Source organism: Suricata suricatta, chromosome 1, assembly GCF_006229205.1.
Source record: "Suricata suricatta isolate VVHF042 chromosome 1, meerkat_22Aug2017_6uvM2_HiC, whole genome shotgun sequence".
Classification (NCBI taxonomy): Eukaryota; Metazoa; Chordata; class Mammalia; order Carnivora; family Herpestidae; genus Suricata; species Suricata suricatta.
In genome coordinates this window covers 133,174,250-133,196,896 of record NC_043700.1, presented here as the reverse complement: position 1 = coordinate 133,196,896, position 22,647 = coordinate 133,174,250, and the positions used below count along the sequence as shown (strand labels likewise).

Genomic DNA, 22,647 nt, shown 5'->3' with positions numbered 1-22,647 from the left:
ATCCTGCAAAGATACTGTCTTTATTCACCAATGTAATTCTTTGGGGAAGGCAGGAGGAGGTAAGTTTCTTAATATTGGACAAACTAAGCTCGACTTTTGCTCTGTGTAAACCAGTTATTTGAAAATGGATTTAAATTCATTTAGGGATGACTGTGTATTTGAAAAATACCTCAGTATACCATTTCATTAGGTTTTAATTATAGGTAAATAATAATTTAAAAAATTAATATGTGTATTTAGTGCATTGAGACCCAAATTATCCTGTGAATTTTTTAAAAAACATATTTTAATGTTTATTTATTCTGAGAGAGAAAGAATGTGTGAGCAGGGAAGGGGCAGAGAGAGAGAGAGAGAGAGAGAGAGAATCCCAAGTAGGCTGTGCTCTGTCAGTACAGAGCCTGATATGGTCCTCAGTCTCATGAATCAGCAGATCATGACCTGTGCTGAAATCAAGAGTCCAACATTTAACCGACTGAGCCACCCAGGCACCCCTATCCCGAGAACTTTAGAAATGTAAATGATTAAAAAAAAAACCTCCATGGAAAAATTGATTCTGTGTTTTATGGAACCATGAGAACATGATTCATTTTATAGTGAATTTATTCTGATTTTGTTTTGAAATAATTGGATAAATAAACTTTGCATATAAGAGTATCTCCATATATTAAATAATGGGACTCACTATAATAAAAAATATTGATTTATCCCTATGTCATAATGTTCGTACTCTTGTCATAATTATATGGTGCTTTTATACATTTATATGAATTTACCATAGATTGATGAAGATAATGTACCAGTGCATGAGGATTCAAAGCACCTGAGTGGTAACTTTGGATTTTTATGTGCTGGGGACCATTGGTACAGTACTGGTTTATAAACCTGGAGAGCACATTAAAGTGTAGATTGTCAAATCCTGCTCAGATAATCTGATTCATTAGGTTTGTGGTAAGGCCAAAGTAGCTATATTTTATACAGGAATCCTAGCACTTACAATGCAAATGGTTTAGGAAGGAAGTTAGGTGCTTTGCATATACTATCTTAATTTTCAAGAATGAGGGATCTTGGATATTGTTACGCTGTGGCTATCACTATGAGGTAGTTTCTTTCATTTCTCCTTTCCCACTTCCTCTTTCCTTTGTCCTTACTCTTTTCTGTACCAGAATTTTCATTGTTATCCACTGCAGTATTAGATTTAAAAAGTAGCTCTTAAGTTTTGGAACTTTTAGTTTGTGAATAAATCAATGGTCAGTTTGTTGTCTTAACAAGATATTTATTATTACCAACGAAATTTCAAGTAAAATTTTAGACAACTCAAAGTTTCAGGTGGATATTGCAGAGTTAGTTTAGCCATAAAAGCTGATAATTGTATACATTCTCATAAAGGTACTTAAAGAATTCCCCACAGCAATAATTAAGCATAGTTAGGATATTGTTTGCTGTAGGGCCTTGCCTTCCCAAGAGCGTGCTCCCTAGACCAGCAGTATAGCATCACCTGGGAGCTTTTTGATGTGCAGAGAGGCGCAGAACCTATCCCAGAACTGTCCCATCAGAGTCTGCATTTTAACAAATCCCAGCCCACTGGAATGCACTTTCAATTTGAGAAGCCCTGTCCTAGGCTGCTTGCTTTCACTTGGACCTTTTTGCTTCACTCTGAAGTTATAAGTCATTTTTAGGGACTTTTAATTATATTTGGATTTTCTTTGCCTACTCTGCAATGCCTTAAAGGACTCAAATGAAACCAGGATAATTTACCCATAGGATTTTTTAAACATGAAGGGTATATTCCTAGAAATGCTTAAAATTCCTGAAAAAGCAGAATGGATTTCTAATAATGTATGTTTGATTGCTGAGAATCAGAGGATAGGGAGACAACTTACAAAACTGATGAAGTTCCCAAATGATGAAGTGCCTGTGATACGCAGTTTAAGAACAGGGAGAGATAATCCCTGCTGGGGAGTCAGGAGGCGTCAGCTCTTCATGCAAGACAAGCCTGCCCGGCAAGAGTTAGAGCCTTTGCTCCAGCTCTTCCCCTGTCTGGTACGTTCTTCCCCAGGAATCCCTGCCACACCTCCTGCAAGTCTTTTCTCACTTCACACTTACCAGGATCCAATTATTGTAACTTGTGCATTGTCAGTTACCTTAATTCCTTTTACCCTGCGCTGCAGTTTTCTCGACAGCTTTATTTTTAACATGCTCTATATATTTCTCATGATGCTCACTGCTTTTTTCTTTGTTTGTTTTTCCATGCCAGCATATAAACTCCAAGAAGGCAAGGCTCTTCGTTTTGTTTGATGTTGCCTGCTCATTGCTTAGAATAGTGCCTGGCACATTACTAGACCACAGATATCTATTGGATAAAATAATAAACTCTGTCATTAAGGCTTTTAAATTAATAGAGGAATACCTGTATCTTTCTGTGTATATGTGAATGATTTAATAACTACAAGTAATATAAGAAATGAACAGTGATATAATAATAAATTATTGCTATTGAGAAAGAAGATTTGCCTATTTTATGAACAAATGGCCATTTGCAATATTTTTCTCATATGTATTTTTGGAGAAAGCCTGCCAAATGTGTCTCTGTTTAGTAAACTGGCTTTAAGTTTACGTCCAGTATGTTACAAGTTGAAGACAACTGGGTATTTAAATAAACCAAACTAAGTTATTTATTAGGTTAATTGTATTTGTGAAATTTAGCAGTGAGAGGAGATTGTTAAGCTCGCCTCATAGCAACAAGTATCTGTTCAACTCAGGGCTCACCCCCAATACTTACAAAAAGTGAACTCTGAATCTAATATTTTTCAAAAAGGCTGTTGCTGTGTTTAATTTTATTAATATTGTTGCCTTTTTTTTAAAATTTAAAGACCATTTTTATTTTATTTTATTTTATTTTTTTGTTTCATCTTATTTTTGCAGACAGGCTCGAGGAGAGAGCATCCTCAGATAAGAATGTATACCCACTTTCTGCTCCACATAACCATCCTCCAGAAGATCCTTTTGGTTCTGTTCCTTTCATTTCTCACCCAGGCAAGTTACATATGTAACATCATCATTATCATTAAAAATATACACAAGAACAACGATAATAACAAAAACAAAAAACCTTTTCTTAATATAGAGCCAAGTAAGAATTAGGTGTTAGTTATAGAAAATAGAAAATTATTTTTACCTTTGCTGTCCTAGTCTTCCTAATGTCGTTCTTTCCATTGGGATATTCTGTTGTGCCTTTTGCCAACATTGAAAAATGCTGATTTACATAGTAGAACTGTAACTGTTTCTTTTTATCTTTATTGTTGGATACCATTGAAAAAAATTCATGTATAACATATCCTTTTTATATATTTAAAATACATCTAAAGGTATTTTTATACTCAGCTTTTGCTTAAAAATCCTGTTTTCCTAGTATGTACATGCTTATTTTGTAGCTGGGTTTAAAAAGTGTTGCTGATTTTGTACTTGTCACAAACTGGTGTAACAAATCAGTTTTTTCTTCTTATATCCTTTAAGTTTAACTTAGAATTTAAATGTTGTTATTGCCAGCAATAAATGTCTGTAGTAATATCTTCAAAGTAATTACCCAGTTAACACTGTCAAAGATACTAGAATGGAATAGGATCCTACTTGGGCATAAATGGATTTGAGTGTGTGTTCATTAGTGGTAAAAAAGTAAGTTTGATCATAGAAAAGGGAAATATATTAGAAGAAATAATGCCTTGTTAGAAGATAAAGGTTTTGAGTAACTGTCAGCCATGTACTAACATTCTTTTTGTTAGTTTTTCACTCAGGCAAGTTACACACATGTAATAACATCATTGCCACCATTTAAACAAATGCACACAAATGAGAGCAACAACAAAAGAATCACCTTATAAACAAAAGAAAAAATTTTAATTGTAAGTTTGGTAAGAAATAGGTGTTCAGGATTTCTGACAAATACATTGAGAGGTGTTAATACCTTTCAGCATTTAGGTTTGGTTATCCAGAACATGCAACACAGTAATTAGGAGTTTCTACATACTTTCATGTTCTATATTTTATTCTTTGACATTTAGAAAACAGTCCATATCCACTTTCTGCTTGCTTCTTTCAAGTTACAATGAATGACATGACAACATTAACTGGGGAAGACAGTTTACTGTTTCTCCTGGATCTGTACTCCCTCACACCCCTGATCCTGCAGGTCATAAAAATGCTATTACTTTTTTACAAACACATTATGATATCTCAAAATGGTCATTATAAGCTGTCAAGAACATAGTCTTGATCTGTTTATGGTGGAAATGGTTTCAGTACTGCTAGCTCTTTTTCATAACCTAGAAGGAGTTCTATAATCCTTTTCAGGTTTGCACATAGTTGTGCAACTTTTTCTTTGTTCTTTAAGAGCTTCTGAAAGAACCCCAGGGAAATGAGGACTAGAATCTGGGACTAGAGTAAGTCCCCCTAGTTTGCCTTTTCCCTGTGCTCCCTTATTTTGGGATTGGGCTAGGATTTTTGTCATTAGAAATATGCTCACAGATTTGAGTTTGATTGCTGTTGTTGTTATTTCATTTTTCTTTTCACTGTGGGCATTTAATAATTTCTCTTATGTTATAAGCTTATCAAGGGTGGGTAAAATGAATTGTCTATCTCTGAATCCTGCCCAGTAGCCAACCCAGTAAGTATCTAATAATCATTGGATGTATGAAAAAATTCTGACTATTCCTAAAAATTCTGACTCCTAAGTGTTAAGATAGTGACCTTAAAAAATGATCTTTTCTATAAATGCTACTACCCTCCCCCCCAAAAAAAAAGTTTTTTTAGCTTTAGTGTAACCAGGAACATTGGAATGGTTTGGTTATGAAAAATTGAGTTCATAGAATGGAATAAAGGAGGGAATGGTCACAGGTGAGATGTTGATCTGGAGAACGAAGAAAAGATGGTCAGTTGGCTATTTAGCACTGTTACTTTTTATTTATCAGATCCAAAATATATAATAAAATTAAAATTAATAATAACTTGTTACCACCGACCCATTCATTATCAAGCTTACATGTGCTTTCTTACATATAAATTTTCAGTACAAATAAAGTATTTGGGGATGTTCATTTTCCTCTAATAGTAAAATAATGGAATCTACTGAAACAAAAATTGCCTTCCCTAAGCTTCAGGAAGAAATTAGAAAAACAGAAATGAATTCTATCCAGTGAAAATACACTCCACCTAGCATTATGAGTATCTGGAGATTTGTAGAACTAGGTGTGGATGTGGATGTGTGTGTACATAGTATATAGAATAAGAGGTATATAGAATAATAGGTATCTGTGAAAAACCATCTTACTTGAATCTGAGAGTAAACAATTACTGAACATAATTTTATTTTAGGTAAACCATATAGAGAATGCTACTTGAGAATAAAGTGAATTCAGTCATGTGGCAGAATTCCATAAGAATTTTCCACTGGGAAGTACGTTTAAGAGGAAATCCCATTGTTCTAACTCTAGTATTCCTTACATTGTTTTTTTTAGGAATTGTACTCTTTTTATTTTGAAAGACAGACTTCCTGTGAGAACTTTTAATCTTAACTTTGAAATTGTAAAGGGCTAATTTTTGCTTTGTTTTTCTTCCGTTTATCATAGTTTTACCAAATTACTTTTAAACTTAGTTTTCATAATCAAAATAATATATGTATATACTTTAAGAAGTTGGATTTAACAAGGTTTATAATGAAAAGAATTCACTTCTCTGCCTGCTGTTTTTATTCCTTTATTGTCTTACGTACCCTGCCATTGATTCATCTCCATTTAGAAATATTAATTTCTTCCCATTTTAAGGTGGCTACCATTTTCATTGTTACCTGGCCGCCTCTCTCATGGAGCTCTGCAATCTGAATCAGTTGCTTCCTGTAACTGCCGCACACTTAACCATCCTCGTGTTTTCTTTTATTCACTAATTTTGGGTCTCCTCTCTCCTCTTTCTTTATTAGTAGAACTCCTTTACTAGTTTCTTGAGAAAGGGCGCATGGGAGGAAAAGTTTTAAACTTTGCTGCCTAAAAAATATCTTTTTTCCCTCACTGGCACTTGATTGGTAATTTGGTTGAGTAAATAATTATATGTTGGACATAATTTTCCCTGTGAATTTTTGAGGCATTGCTTCATTGTATTCCAACTTAAAAAAAAAAAAGGCTTCAACTAGAGGAATATTCTATATGCCTCTAATCTTATGTCCCGTGCCCTTTATTATTTAGAGTCCAAAATGCCCTTTTAGCCCCTATTTTTTTTTTTAAATAGCTGCATGTATTACAGATCTAGTACAGTCAGTCAGCCTACCTTATTAGGCCTACATAGATGCATCTTTCTGATTTGTTTGGCACCTTAGTTTATGTTTTGAGACTTTTTGTAAGCTTAAGATAACATTTTGATAGTCCATGTCTTAAATGATTCCAATCTAGCTTTCCTCTTCTTATTTTTAAACTCTTCTTTATGGGCCAAGATAAATTTTATAAATATCAATTTATGCAGAGATCAAATAATTATATCAAGAATATGCTGTTGTGTATATCTTCTTCTATTAGGTTGATATTTTAGTTATCATGGAATTATATTTACATTTTATGTCAGGTTACTAAACTCTTAGTAGTGTGGTATATCATAATTATAATTTTAAAAGTCCTGGGTATAAATCTTAGTTCTAGTACAGATTAACCATGTGATATTGGGTGTTGCTTAATTTCTTGGAGGGGTTCTATATCTTAAACTGGGGATAATATTAGCTACTTGATGAGGTTATTGAAAATTTAAGAAGAGGACGTTTATACAAAGCACAACATTCTCAATGTTGTTGCTATTGTGGCTGTTGTTAGTAGGGTAATTAAATAATATTTTTACTACTTACCAAGTAAGTTGTAGCTCCTATCTAGCTAGTAATAATACAGTGTTATAATAGTAGTAAGCTAGTCTTCTCTTAACTATTGATAAAATTTAAATAAAGTGTAGAATCTGTTTGTGAAACTTCACTACCAAGAGCGTTTTTAATAGTGCTATTTTTATTTTTATTAAAGCATCAACTACCAGTATTCATTATAGTATACACATAAAAATCATATTCAAAGCATGGTGTTCATTCACTGTCAAACCCACACACCTTGCAGTCTCCCTAAGGCTTCATTTTACAGTTAGTCTGTATACCAACAAAGAATGTATGGGTCTCCGAATTACAGTGTGAACTGCCTAATTTTAATAAATACAACTTCTGAAAATTATAGTATTTGAAGAATTTTGTTGGCATGTAAACTATATTAAGTCACTGAAGTTTTAGATTTCTTATATTGTATTTCATTTTTAGTTAGGTTTGGTGAACTTACTCTTTCAAATCCCAGATCTGCCTCATGGTTAATAGGAGGTTAAATTGAGTTTAGGGTTGGGAAAGTCACATTATTTATAGCAAATATTTTTTGGAACATAAACTATTAACATTGTCAGTTCAAATGATGGGTCATTTTATAAGTGATGATATATATGTATTGCTTATATTTTTAGATTCTAGTAGGTAATTCTTGAAGATCAAGAATTTTGCTATTTCAGGATGTCAGCAATAATGGTGACCATTTATTGAATTGTTTTATACGTATAGTGGAAACGGGCTCAGAGAGCATCAGTGATCTGCTTAAGGTCAGATAGTTTGTAAGTAGGAATCCAGCTCTGTCTGCTTCTAAACTCTCTTCTGTAAATGGCAGCAAACCAAATAAAAATGTTAAGTGGCCCGTTTTAAATAACAATTTACAGTATGAGTAATACAACAGAAATGTCAGTTTTCCGGCATTTTAAATCTGGCTGGGAAATACTGTTCACAACTAGCATGATTCTCTTTTTATACTCAGGCTTTGTCACTTGGCCTGTCTTTGGAGAAACAGTGCAGATTTTGATAAAGCCTTCCAATCCACTAATCCTTGGGCCTGGAATGGCACATTGCTAGGAAATGATGGGAGGCAGTATGCTACCAATTCAGTGTGAGCTTTAAAGTCTTATAGCCCCTCCTTTGGACCCAAAATGATGAGACAACAGAAGGCATGTAATTACAATAGCAGTTTCAAGCCATTCATCCTCTATAATCTGATAGCAAAGAAAAGAACATCAAAATAAAATTTCCTTGAAACTGGAAGCTTCTTATATGATTAAAAATGTACCACCTGTTTTATAAGTAAAACCTGATTAGAGGAGTGATAGTATGAATAGTATGATGCAAACGTGTCCCTCGCCACACATTTTTTTTGGACATTTTTCTAAATATTTTGAATTTTTGATTCAATTTATGAAGGTTCATTTATGTGATTCAATACATTATTTGCAATATTTATTTAATTAGGATACCATTATAAGTGTATGAAAATAGGAAAACTGACTACAGACTTTAGCTTTTGAGTTTGGAATTTTTTTTTTTTTTGGACTGTGCAAGCCTATGCTATCTTTGAAATTTTAATATCTGGAAATTTCTTTTTATGAAAATTCAAGCATGAAATAGATGAATTCATATTCTTAAATTCATTTGGTGAGTTAGGCATGTTCTTCAGAACCTTGCAGCTGTTTTTACCTGGTTAGTCATTTTCCAGATCACTAGGGTCAGGATTAGTAGTGAGTTTCACAACTGTTAAAGTGAATGTTAAGCGTCTTGAAGCCAGGAATTGCTTTATTCATCTTTGTATGCCATATAATACATTGATGAATGAGTTCATTACTTTAGTAATCTAATGTAATCTCTCTTTTCACACACACACACACACACACACACACACACATACATACACACACGCCCTAATATTTAATAAGCTTTTACTAAATTAAACAAATAATTATGTAATGTTCAGCTCTATCAGGTAAGTTCTGTTATTCTTATTTTATAGATGAGGAAACTGAGACTTTTTTGGATGTTTATTTTCTGTGCATTTTGTGAAGCTGAGTTCATTTGAATTTGTTTGGTGATAAAGTCTTAGTGTTTTGTAGAACTTAAACCTAGAGACTATAAGATACTTATTGTACAGTTCAACAAAACACTATTTGCTGAAGTAGAAACAGTATGGTGCCTATTTTTTTTTTTTAGTTTTCAGACCTACCTTTGTAAAGGAGATGCAAAAGAAATTTAGACAAGTTTGTGGTTTTATTTTGTCGGGGGTTGATGATAAGCTATATTGAACATTTGCTGGTGATGATATTCTACTGGTAGTTTAATTGTAGCATTTACAGATGAGAGTTTTAAGATAGCATCATCAGCAGAAAAGTCAATATGGCCTTCACATGTATAGCCTTAAACTTGGCAAGTTATTCAACTTTCTCCTAATTTCAAATTCTTCGTTTTATTTACCAAAATAAAACTTTTTCTTTGCCAAAATAAAAAGACTAATCTCTAAAAATCCCTTCTTGTTTTTTGCTTTTAAGATATAGTTAAAACTATGAAACATTATTAAGGTCACCAAAGAAATGGAAAGAGAAAAGGGAAAAGCCACGTGATGAGCACTGGATGGTAAACTGTATCTTTGAAGTGGCAGGAAGTTGTGACAATGGAGAGAGCAAAGGGAACATTTCTGAAGATGTAGTTAATAGGGTTGAAGAGGAAATTTCATAGCAAACCTTACAAAAGCATTTTTACACTAATGGGGGAGCCTAATGGTGGGGCCTTAAGAGAGAATGTATGAGATAATAATTTTCTTGACACTTAATTTATTGATTTCCATTGTTGTAACTTTTTTTTCCAACACTTTACTTGGAATTTCCCTGAGTGACCATTTACATGACATACAAGAGAATTTAAGACTTCATAACCCTTTATTACTGTTCTTAATAATGTATCCAAATCTGCATTATTTTAGTCATTCCCTTTATTTTCAGTATTTGGCTCTGATTGATTTTGGCTGTTTGTTACAATCAGACCAATCTTCAAAAGATAAGGATTACTCAAAAAGCTGAAATTTTTATAGTTTGTAGTTTAAAGGCACAAAGCAGAAATAATATCCTGACTAGAAGCCATCAAAATATTCTTCAGTTTTCAGCTTAAGAAGAATGTCCTACTTAGAGCCAAAAATAAAAGTTGGTCGATAGGTGAAAATTTACAGTGTTTTACCAAAATCAATTAATAGAAAAAGGTAACTGAGGTATGATTCTGGGCACATATTAGAGCTTTGTTTATGCTTTAAGTACATGTTCCTAGTGCTTATTCTAAATAGTTTAGCTCCCCTTCCACCCACTTGAAAACAGCCATTTTTTAAAATGTTAATACTACACATCTCAATAAATACAGAGATTATTAGGATTTAGGATATATTGAATTATAGGGAAACGTGTTTAGGCTATACTTTTGGGAAATTAAATACTGAAATAATCCTGATTTAAATTTCATAGTAAATCACATGTGTAATATTTAACAACTGGAAGAAGAAATCTGGCCTTGGGAACCAACAATAGGAATATCTGAATTCTTTTTCTTAAATTACAAGAATATGTTTAGGCAAAGAAATATATAAAAGTTGATAGCACTTAGCTATGAAGTCACATTTTAAAGTGCTATATATTATACAATTAATAACCAACTTTATAGCTGGTAGTAATTATTCTCACCATCTTTTGTGCCTGTGGAGTAGGATTAGAACCTTAGAATATATTGAACTAATTTTTAATTTTGTATAATTCCCATTTCTCAATTCTTGTATAGCTTCACAGTGAAGAGGGGACAATTTAAGTAGGTCACTTTTACTGCAGAAAGTAAAGGCTTATCTAGGATTGCTGTAACTTGCAGCCTGGAATTTAACTTTTCCTGAGCAGACAGTACTGGAGAAAGATGACCACGTGTATTTAAATCGTGTTTTTATGACGCATAACATTCAAGTTGCTCTTGGTTTGCCGAGAGCTTCTTTGCCGCCCATGATTCTCTTGTGAGAATGTGGGAGAAAAAAGGAATTTGGATAAATATACTTGCTTATTTTAGTATTAGGAGACCATTAGAGAAATAAAACCAGTCTGTTTATACCAACAGAAAACTTCCCCAGTTGCCTGTACTCTTCAGGGATGTAATCTGAAACCACAAAGATGGCATATGTCATTGTGTATGACTTTTCTTGGTCTTTTTGAAAGCAGTTTTTTTCAAATTCTTTTATTATGTACCCAACTATAGCTATTTAAAAATCAGAGATATAGTTTCCAGGATTCAGTATGCACCCCTGTGTGTGGATATACATTTGTTTGCCTCCTGTTTTTGGCCATTGAAAAAATTTTTTTTTAAAAAGTAATCTCTACACCCAGCGTGGGGCTTGAACTCATGACCCTGAGATCAAAAGTCACGTGCTCTACTGACTAAGCCAGGGAGGTGCCCCCTTTCTGGCCATTTTTAAAGTGGGCCGTAACTCCTCTTGAATTAGCCATACAATTGCACTTGTCTCCACCCCCCTTGCATTTAGTTTCACTGTCAAGCACTGAGTCCAGAAAAAGCTGCTAGAAGGTTGGAATGTGGTGGATGAGGTAGTCCTGGAGGTGATAATGGCTGTTTACTATTGAGTGCTTATTGTGTGTTAGGCATTCTCCAGAGTCCTTTCTTTACAATAGTGCTGTGCAGAAGAACCCATTATTGTCATATTATTCTCTTGTAATATGATAGTTTATATATTTTCTCATATTATATATGAGGGTACAGACTATTTAGCTGTGATCTTGTCAGGGGTTGTCACTGGGTTAACTTTATTAGCTGTGTATTGATTATGTAGGATGAGGGACAGTAAATCCATAAAGTGAAATTGATATTAAAAAAGGAGAATTTCCTTTTTCTTTTTTCCCCCTCAAGGAAAAAGTGCATGATCATGGTTCTATTTGAAATGCTGAAAAACTAGAAACAACCTACAAGTTCTATAGGTAAATGTTAAATCTTAAAATGTTCTCTATACAATGTTTTGTCATGTTTTAAAATTAATAGTGACTATATTGATACCTGTAAAGATGCATTAAAAATGGTAAACAAAAAGCCCCACAAATTTTTATTCACACTGACAAGTTAAAAAATAGGTCTGTATATAGCACTTTATTACCACCAAGAAATCTGTATCTCTATGAATACAACTTTGAGAAGCAGACAGTATAGACAGAATGAGTAGGAAGTGACGGATGTGTTTTGGAAAGCACTAGTGGCCAAGTGGGTAAAGGAAAACAGTTAATTTAGAGGACTGGGATTAAAATAGAAGAATAACAAAAAGAAAGTTGGGGTGCCTGGGTGGCTCAGTCGGTTGGATGCCTGACTTTGGCTCAGGTCATGATCCCACAGTCCGAAGGTTCAAGTCCCACGTCAGGCTCTATGCTGACAGGTCAGATTCTGTCTCCCTCTCTCTCTGCCCTTCACCCACTTCTGCTCTGTGTCTCTCTCTGTCAATTAAAAAAATATAATAATAACCTGCCAACAAAAAGTCAGTTAAAGGACTCCATCCCTTTAAATTTTGTAAATGGTCCTTGTTAAATTTTCCAGAAGATCTTTAGGAATGAAGCTCTGTGCCCTAGAAATGGAATTTCCCAGAGAAGTTTTATTAGTAGTATTTTTCCAGAGTGCATTTTGCAGAATTGTTTATATAAAGTTAATTGCGTTACTTGTGAATACGAGTGTTCGTAGTGAAGCAAATTTGGGAAATCTTGGGAAATCCTGGGAAATTTCATATGGTTAAGCAGATTCTTTTGTGTAGGACTTGGCAGCACCTTTAATGAGCATTTTACCGGTGGAGGCACACTATATAGTGTAGGATTTTATAAACTCAGGTACCTGGGAATGCAGAGCGGTTTCGTTCTTATTATAGGAATAACATTCTGCAGGATACACTTTGGGAAGTTTCTGGAGGGTTGCTGGAGGTGTCGGTGAGCAGGCATGAGGGATGCACATTGTGGCTCTCTCTGAGTGGGTAAGGAGCTTGAGGTAGTAAGTTAAACTGTATCTTAGAGGAACTGTCCCAAGTAAGGGATGATTTTAAGTCTTTGCTGTTACATTTTTTGCTTTTGAAGAAAAACTCATGAAAATAAATTCTACAGCTAATCTAAAAGTAATCTTTTTAATATCAGAAGTAAGCTGTATGGAGGAGAAGTCAAACTTGAGAATCTGCATTTGATTTGGTTTTAATCTCTTAGGATCTAAGATAAGCCTATTATAAATTTGTAAGAATAAAACATTTAGCTCTTGGCTGGTTTCATGGAACTGGCAGATGAATAATGGATGAAGATTATATTTAGGTAGAACCTGACGGAATTCTCCATGTCTTCTTTCCCCCTCCTCCTCAGCCCTACCTCACTTCAGGGTTACGAGCAAACTGCATGTGCTGAGCAGAACCAGTGGCCTGTCTGTCCTCAGCTCATTGCAGCTCCCTGCCTCGCCCAGCCCCGTTGTCTACTCTGTCTCCAGAAGCGTTCCTCTCTTGGCCTCTGTGACGTTTCGCTTGCCTGGTTTTTGGTCCTTCTGTCTGTACCTCACACGTAGCTTTGTAGGCTCTTCTGCTTACCTCCAAATGTATTAGAGCCAAGGGCTCAGTGTTGGGTCCCCTTTTCCTGTTTTGTACTCAATTCCTAAATGATTTCCTTCAGACTTGTAGCCCTCTCTACATACCCTCTGCAGGTGAGGACTCCCAAATCTCGTCTCCAATCAAACTAACCATTGCACTTAAATGCTTCACAGATAACTCAAACTTTTTTGTCTAAAACCAAATTCTTGATAATCTCCTCTACGTTCCAGCTTATTCTCTAGTCAGTCTTCTGTCTGCATTAGTGGCACTACCATCCTTCCAGAGTTTCCCTCCTCAAGCTCTAATTCTTCACTTTTCTTACCCTGCCACCACTGTCATCCAGACCACCAGAGTCTCTGGCTTTATTTCTACAGTTTCCTCTTTTGTGATCACTTTACTTTTATACCTCTCTCTTCAGCCTTTTTTCTACCTAGTGGTCAGTTATATTTCAAATACAAATCTGAACATGACCCATTTTAAATAAAGCCTTGTAATGGCTTCCCATTACACACTGAATGTGGAACAAAATCCAGGCACCTTATAATGGCGTAGGAGGGACTTTCACAGGCTGGTCTTCCCCTCTCTCTCTTGCTTCATCTTGTATGGTATTCTCCTTGGCACTGTACTCCAGGTACACTGGCCTATTTTCAGTTCCTCAAACATGCCAACTTCTTTCTGCATTGGCCTTCACACATGCCATAGCTTTTCCTTGGAGCAGCTTTTTGCCTATCCTTTGCATAGCTGGTCCTTTTCACTGTTGAGTCCTAACCATTCTCCTTAGGGAGGTCTTTGCTGACTGTAGGTTTATGTGCTCCTCCCCCACCCCCAACTTACACCACAGCTCTGTTATTTCAGAGAGCCTGTCACAATTTGTTTACTTATACTCTCTGTCATCTCCCATACTTGATTATAAACTCCTGAAGGCAGAGACCCTGTTTATTTTTATTCACTAATGTGTGATCAGCATATAGAATGTAGGAAAGTGCCCTATGAAATGTATTGTTAAATTAGAAATGCAGTGACTGAATTCTGAGCTAAAAAAAAAATAACCTCCAAATGTAAAGAGTTAATTTTTTTATGTTACTTTATTATATTCTGAATATACTGAATATGTGTCCATAGCTATGAGCTCAGTATTGTTTTATTCAACAAATACTGATTCAATACTTGCTAGGGTAGAAAGGAATGATAAATGATAAATAGGACTGAGTCTAAGAGCTCATAATCAAGTAGGGAAAACAGACAAGCAAACAAATAATTATAATACAGTACAGCAGCTGCTACATTTAAGGCTTGTACTAAGTATCAGGAGCCCCAAATATGGGTATTTTTAAGGGGTGTCTTTGAAGGGCTCTGGCCTGGAATCTAGCCAGGACCTCTAGGCAAGTCAGACAGGAGTGGGGACACTAGGAGGATGTTTTTACCACGGTGTTGTATGCGATGTTAACACAGCTGGAGTGTCCCCGAAGCCCAAATCTGTCAGATTCCGCAGTTTCTGATAGCAAACATGCAGAGGTGGGATAGCAAGATACCTCAGAAACTTTTTTAAAAATCTGAATCTGTTCAATTACTGAGTTCGGGTAGGGACAGGCTGGGTGTGGTGATAATGAAGCATACCCATGTGTGACATCAGGGTCTGAGGCTCAAGACATGGTAGGACAGAATCCAGATGGAGAAGGGCACCCTGTGCTGGGCTAAGGGTTGGAACTTTAAAGAGCTACTGGACGGTTTTAAGCTGTAGCCGCATAATGTTTCAGAAGTCGTTCTGGTGGCCCCGTAGAGGAGTGGTTTGCTGGACATGTACTGGAGATAGACAGGCAATAATGGGAGGAAATGAAATCGACAACTGGCAGAGGAAGAGGAAGGAACAGATACAAGAGAGTTTAAAAATACTGGTGAGGAAGGAAGATGGTTTCCAGATTTCTGCTGGTTTGCAGAACTGGTTTGACAGAGGTATTATTTGTTAATTTAGATGGAACTGGTGAGGAGCACATTTTTAGAGGAAAGATGATCTCTTTTGAATTACTGAGTTTGAAGTAATGGTACAATACATATTCCCAAGTATTAGATGACTAAGTATTCATGGTCAGTATTCGAGATTCAGTCATTAGGTTGTGTGTAGCAATTAACATACAAGTATTTAAGACCATGGGAGGACACACAGAGGGAAAAAACCAAGGGCAGAACCCTGGGAACATACATGTATATGGAGATGTTAGTGAAAGAGAAGTCTCTACAAATATGACCCAGAAGGAGTAGTCAGAGAGGTGGGATGACACTGGTGCTGACTTTCAGAGAGAAGGTCAGAACTCAGAGGTGTCATAAACCATAGGGACCATGTTAGTAAGAATGGAGTAGTGGTCCTTCCATTATATGCTGATCCATGTTTTCATGACTACAGACTATACTTCCAACCCTAATCATTTTGAAAATATCTGATCTTAGTCAAAGGAAGGGAAGGGATGACTAGATATGTGGTTGCATTAGTTCAAATTGATCCCTCCATCTGGAAAATCTATTAAATATACTACTCTATTGGGAGAGCAGTATATTTTCATGTAACGAATACAGTCTTTATTATATACCATACATTGAAATTGTAAAGCACTGTATTTATTTGATACAGTTTCACTACCCATCATGCAGTGAACATACTGGTAGTTTTCTTTTTAAAGATAGCATGCTTTTAATGTAATGTTTAGTAGTAAAGATATGGTAGTTAAAGGCACATATGTCATCTTGAGAAGGCAGATGTCCTTGGTACAGTGTCACTTAATTCAGTACCCAGTCCTTGGCTTTGATCAGATTGTGGGGATGCACTCATGTTAACCTAACTCATAAGATATTAGTTTATAAGGAAACCAGAATGCTAATTTAAAAAATTCCAGTGGAACATATAACTGAGCAGACAAGCTGTTCATGGTTGCTGATCTCTTTGGGAAAATTTTATAATGTAGTTGAAATATAAGCAGAAGGTTTCGTAAATGTGGGATTCTGAGTAGAGGCAATGAGTTGAATAATCTTATTTTGAAGGTGAAGAAAACTGGCCTGTGTTCTATATTCTGAGTCCTATTCTGGGTCCTATAAATAAAACTTGGTTGGCAAGGAGGGTCTGTGTGAGTAGGCGGTATGTAGGGTACAGACACCAGGAAATCTCTCTGCAGTAGAGGACCTAATGATCTGGTTGAGGACAAGTGCATTCCCTAAGCCCAATGACCAAATAATTGATGCTATTTCTTTCTCTAAGTGAACTGGTATGAAGGATTTGTAACGGCTCGTGTTAGTGCATATTGTTCAGTGCAAATGGTTCTTAAAATGTACTAGAATGCTATAATATTTTTTTCTTTGAACCTGCAGGTTCTCCTGAAAAGAAAACTGAACATTCTTCCACGAATCAAGAAAATAGTTCTGCAAACCCTATCAAGAATAGAAAAGCAAGTCCAGTATCTAAAGATCACCGGACTGGAAAGAAAACCTCAGAGAATTCAGTGGTACGGGATCCAGTGCCAAAGCGGAATGAAGAGTCTGAAAGTGATTTTGAATCCGATCCTCCTTCTCCTAAGAGCAGTGAGGAGGAGGAACAAGAGGATGAGGAAGTGCTTCAGGGAGAGCAAGGAGATTTTAATGACGATGATACGGAACCAGAGAATCTGGGCCACAGGCCTCTCCTCATGGATTCTGAAGATGAGGAAGAAGAGAAACATAGCTCTGATTCTGATTATGAGCAGGCCAAGGTGAAGTACAGCGACGTGAGCCCTGTCTATAGTGACAGATCTGGCAGTGGACCAGTGGCAGATCCCACCAGCACACTCCTCACCCCAACCCGATTACCCTCTGATGTTGGAGTGGAGGCTCCCAGCCAGGAATTTGACGTATTTGGCGCTGTCCCCTTCTTCGCCGTGCGTCCTCAGCAGCCTCACCAAGGAGAGAACGACAAGAACTTCTGTCAGCAGACCCTCTGTCCTACTGTGGGTCTGGAGCAGGAGGAGTTTGATGTATTCACAAAGGCACCCTTCAGCAAGAAGGTCAGTGCACAAGACTGCCGTGCAGTGGGGCCTGAGGCACACGCCCTCCCTGGCTGCCCCAAAAGTGTAGATATATTTGGCTCCACTCCATTTCAGCCCTTTACCACATCAACAAGTAAAAGTGACAACAAGGAGGACCTTTTTGGGCTTGTGCCCTTTGAGGAAATAACCGGGAGTCAACAGCAGAAAGTCAAACAGCGGAGCTTGCAGAAACTCTCTTCTCGCCAAAGGCGCACAAAGCAGGATCTGTCCAAAAGCAATGGGAAGCGGCATCACGGCACGCCCACCAGCACAAAGAAGACTGTGAAGCCTGCCTACCGCACTCCAGAGAGGGCTCGCAGGCACAAGAAGGCGGGCCGCCGAGACTCTCAAAGCAGCAATGAATTTCTAACCATCTCGGACTCCAAGGAGAACATTAGCGTTGCACTGACCGACGGGAAAGACAGAGGGAACGGCCTGCAACCTGAGGAGAGTCTGTTGGACCCTTTTGGTGCCAAGCCCTTCCATCCTGCAGACTTGCCGTGGCACCCTCCACATCAGGGCCTGAGTGACATCCGTGCTGATCACAACCCCGTCCTGCCTGGGCGGCCACGACCGAGTTCCCTGCACGGCTCATTCCATAGTGCAGATGCATTGAAAATGGATGATTTTGGTGCCGTGCCCTTTACAGAACTTGTGGTGCAAAGCATCACTTCACATCAGTCCCAACAGTCCCAGTCAGTTGAATTAGACCCCTTTGGTGCTGCTCCATTTCCTTCTAAACAGTAGATACTTCTGATGGATTTTTGGCATTAACTCCTGTTTCAAAAAAGTATGAATAGTTTTATGAATTTGAAAGAAAATTTATTTGTATAGCTCTTTATATCATCCATTCTTACAGGTCAATCAGAATAGGTGATTTTTAAATAAACCAAATAGAAAAAGCATCTGCACAGGGTAGTGACTTGCCGTCTCTTCCACGCAGGAGAAAAGGGAGCTCAACTGTTAGCTCTGCCCTGGGTTTCAGCCACTGGGCGTGACTGCACAGACATCCAGGGAGGAACGTGCCACCCTTCCAGTTGTGTAGACACTGGAAAGGGACTGGAAAGCAGTGGCATTATTTTTATAACAGGATGTCACTTGCGTGTTCATACCCCAGGCTCATGTCAGGATCCAGCATTTACAACTAAGGTTATTTGTACATACTTAGGTTGCATTTGTGGATTTTTTAAAAAGTCTCTTCTAATTTCCGCACAGTAAAAACAAACTCTGGTTCTCCTAAAGAATTGGAAAGTTATTATCTGGAGAGAGCAGAATTTTCAGTCCTTACACCTTTCTCAAAAAGTAGAGCCAGAAGTAACTGACTGTTGTGCCTAAAACTGATTCCTTTTAAAAAAAAACAAGTGCCATTAATAATGGAATATCTACACAGAAGCCTAGAACACAAAGAGAAATAGCTGACGTGTAGAAAATGTAAAAGAAAAGGACACAGATGAGAGAAAAAAAAAAACGACTTCAGGAACACTTGATACTGTTCTGAATGGCTTCTTGTTCAAAACTTTTACTGTCATGTCCCTAATAAAGCAGATTGTTGGGAAAATGGGGAGTGAGGACAAGGGTTGTAGGGAATTTTACTTGAGGAAAAAATTATGTAGCGGAAACCCTGAGTTTTTAAGACGTTTACAGCATAAAATCATGTTGCATTTAATAATGTGCTTTATTAAATTACCACCTTCACCAAATATTCCCCAAGTTGTGAAGGGTGGGAGGGTGGAGTAGTTTTAATAAAGTGCACGGAACAGTGAAACCCATGAAGCCTTACAGGCAGGACCCCCGCATCCTGCTGCCAGTACCTCTGCACTAGGACACGAGATCTTAGCAGGGCCAGACGGTATCAGACGGGGAGGAGCTAGCGTCTAAGTGCTAGTTGACGGGCGTCTCTGGTGAAAAGAACCCAGCTACCAAATTGCCTTTTTTTTTTTTTTTTATAACACCACAAATCCTAATTAGAAACTTGAGGTTTATAGGAATTGTTTAAGAAGGTAGAAATTACTATATGAATTACTGTGAAGACAGTATCTGTGCTTCTTGAGTCTCCAGCTATTTTAAGTTATAATGAACTGTCCTTCTCTATCAACATTTACAAGTTTCTAGAACCATTAAAAGCTATTTACAAAAAGGGGTGAAAACTCTTATTAACTGGCACTCTTGATTGCTGTTATTTTAAATGCGCTTTCTCTGAAGCCAATTAAAGTATATTTTTTTGAGTAATCTTAATAGAATCTTTTAATTATAGTACCCCCAAATGGGATGAGCTATTTGCCTGTTTTCACAGTTCTAAACTTGGAAAGAAGCAAGGTATATATGTAACTAAACTATATATTCATTTTTTATTCTCTTTTAAATCAGATATAAATTTGTGGACAAACAGGAAAGCAATATGTGAATCTCCGTGTAGCAGAGGCAGACCAAGCATTCTGTATCTGCTTAAGAGTTGTATTTTCAGAGCCCCAACTGCACCAATTACTTGTCCTTGTGCCAAAGGCAAATATTATGTTTGCACCTTTTTTTTTTTTCCTGATTCTCAGGTTGATTAATACTGCTAATGCAAATGCTCAAGTAGATGTTTTTCAAAACTTTACAAAGTAGACTCAGTGATATTCTTTTAAAAGTGAAGTTTGTGATTACACATAGTAAATTCATGAGCTACAGTAGGTTTGTATCAAACAGTTTTTTTTATGAAACTTTGTTGGTTGATGTGTACACAGTATGCTTCTTTGACTATTTTAGTCCTTGGCCTTGGTCTCTGCTAGACCTCATAATGAGTTTCATAATTTAAAAGGGGTAATGGATGAATTAATGTGGTCTCCTTGGGATGTAAACATGAAATACTTCTGATACTGAGGCCTTACTTTCTCTTGCCTTTCAATACATTGAATAATTGTAAGTGACCTGGACACTGATGTAGGCACTTCGGGCTTATAAATTCTAAGGAAACAATTTTGACATTGTTTAAGATATTTCCATTCGTATGCTTACGGTATCACAGCCCAGTGACTTTCCTCTTCTGCAATTACAGCTCTGAGGAAACAATAGGATTCAATAGGGGACCCAATGGGATAGATAGAAATGGGGAGATTCCTTTGTGCTGAAGTAAAGGCATTTTCCCAAGGAGTACAGGGTTAGGGCTGCTTTCCATTTTCATCATGTCCTCCCACTACTGTTAGGATACAGTTCACTCCACATAGTGATGCCCAGGTAATTTCCTTAAGAGAATTCTGCGAAGGGAGCTCCCAAGGTATGTGAAAGTGCCTAACACATACTTGGGACACAGCATTCAGTAAAACTTTGGGTCAATTATGGGATGGTCCAATTCTTGTTTAAGGAAGGAAAGTTGAAATTTTTTTCGTTATTAATCAGGTGTCCTCTTGCTTCTTTTGTATGTAAAGTAGTCATAACTAAACCTGTAATACTTGAACATCATTAAGGGAAGTAAATTAATTGTGAAGCTAGCAAAAATCTGAGGCCAAAGTTATTTTTGTCCTAACAGCTTTAATAATGCTTATTGATTTTGAATAATCGTTTTAAAAGTGGACCATTTGCTTAATTTTAGTAACACTTCAGCACAATGTTAGTGTTAAAAAGATCAGCTTTTATGGCATTGAAGAATGTATCTGCTGAGACAAAAAAGTTGCTTGGTGAATTAGGTGGAGGAGGAAAGGGTATAGGCTGGATGAGAATTTGACTAGAGTATTTATTCAGAAGTATCAACTGGGAAATTGTGTAATTCTCCCACTGACCCACCCCATCCGTGAGTGCGCGCGCGTGCGTGTGTTTGTGTTTGTGTATCTGGGCACAGTAACAGGATTTGGAATTGTAGATAGACACAGCTTTTGGTCCCACGCTGTTCACTGTTGAGCAGTGACTGACCTGCGTCATACTGCTGGCGGAGAACAGGCGGAGCCCGTTCCGCTGCTGCTGCCCCACCGGGCAGAGCAGTTGTCTCACTATTAGGCCACTCGGCTTCGCTTATTTTAGGTTTGGGTACTTCATTTAAGCATTGCTAGAAGGTACACAGGTGTTCATATCACTAGTTCTGAGCAGTTTGGGTACATTTGTCTTAATATGTGTAGAATGTGCAGTACACTTTTTCTTCCTTTTAGCAAAATTACTCATTTTTAGGTCTGATACTGAACTGACAGATCTACTGTGAGAATAACAAATGTCTGAAAACTTTTACACAGGGGTGTTTATATATTTAGAAAAATATGTAAACACACACATGCATGCACATGTCACATCTCTCTGCTGTGGAGTTAATGTGAATTTCTCATTTTAAATGGAATTGCAACCACAATCATACTAAAATAACATTCACTCCTAGGGAGGATTTTTACAAAAGCCACTAAAAGAATGAGGTAGGCAGATGAAAATGCAAAGGGTCATCATTTGGGTTTTTTAAAATTTAAAACTCTATTGTGCTACTTTTGAAAGAATTGTTTTTATTACTATGTTCTTTTTGTGATGGAAAGGTCATCTGATAGTGAGGGGTGTAGTAATAGTAAGCTACTTCTTAAATTGCTGGCAAACAGCTTTAAGTGCACTTTCTTTGATTACACTTCCATTTTTTTTGTTAAACTTGAATTTTCTGAAGCCTTTGATGTACCACTAAGCAAATAACTTTAACTTCTCATAAACCTGATTTATGTGTTTATTATATTTCTAACTGTTACAAAATATACTTCCTAAAGTAACTTCAGTCCTCAGAACCTGGGAAGCTGAGATAGAATCAGTTGCTTTTTTTTTTTTCTTTTCTACATCTAATTAAGCACTAACTGATTTTACTACTTTGTTGCCTTTACATTGCTTATTCTTATTGACTGAATTCTGTCCCTCATTCACTTTGTTTTGTTTGAAATTTAAAATTATTTTCTTACTGTATTTATCATACCTGTTGTTTTAATAATCTGCTTTCTTTAAATGCAATAAATCCCAAATGGATTGCATATTCTTTATAAAAATTAGTGACTTTGGAGTTTTCATTATTTGTCGTAAATGTTTTGGATATAAACTTCTATTCAGTTCTTTTATTCATACCGCAAACATTAAGCACCTATTATGCTCCTGCTAGTGGAATAGAAAAAGGAAAA

The 22,647-nt window shown here is 36.6% G+C and overlaps 2 protein-coding genes across 8 annotated transcripts in view; one reads left to right on the top strand and one right to left on the bottom strand.

The window, feature by feature from the left end:
• The window catches only part of BMP2K (BMP2 inducible kinase), a 123,445-nt gene extending 103,399 nt beyond the window's left edge, over window positions 1–20,046 (top strand). Inside the window, exons 15-16 of one of the 2 annotated variants that reach the window (XM_029944332.1) lie at window positions 2,923–3,033; window positions 16,851–20,046. In XM_029944332.1, coding sequence (XP_029800192.1) covers window positions 2,923–3,033; window positions 16,851–18,286 — 1,547 coding nt within the window. In that variant the 3' untranslated portion in view covers window positions 18,287–20,046. The remainder of the gene's footprint in view (window positions 1–2,922; window positions 3,034–16,850) is intronic. The other variant, XM_029944342.1, reaches the window with a different exon arrangement.
• PAQR3 (progestin and adipoQ receptor family member 3) overlaps window positions 15,042–22,647 on the bottom strand; it is a 30,232-nt gene continuing 22,626 nt past the window's right edge. For 5 of the 6 annotated variants that reach the window (XR_003910667.1, XR_003910664.1, XR_003910668.1 and 2 more), the window contains one exon: window positions 15,042–18,316. The gene's annotated coding sequence lies outside the window, so the exon portion shown is untranslated. Of the gene's footprint in view, window positions 18,317–21,821; window positions 22,625–22,647 lie in introns of those variants that run through there. The other variant, XR_003910670.1, reaches the window with a different exon arrangement.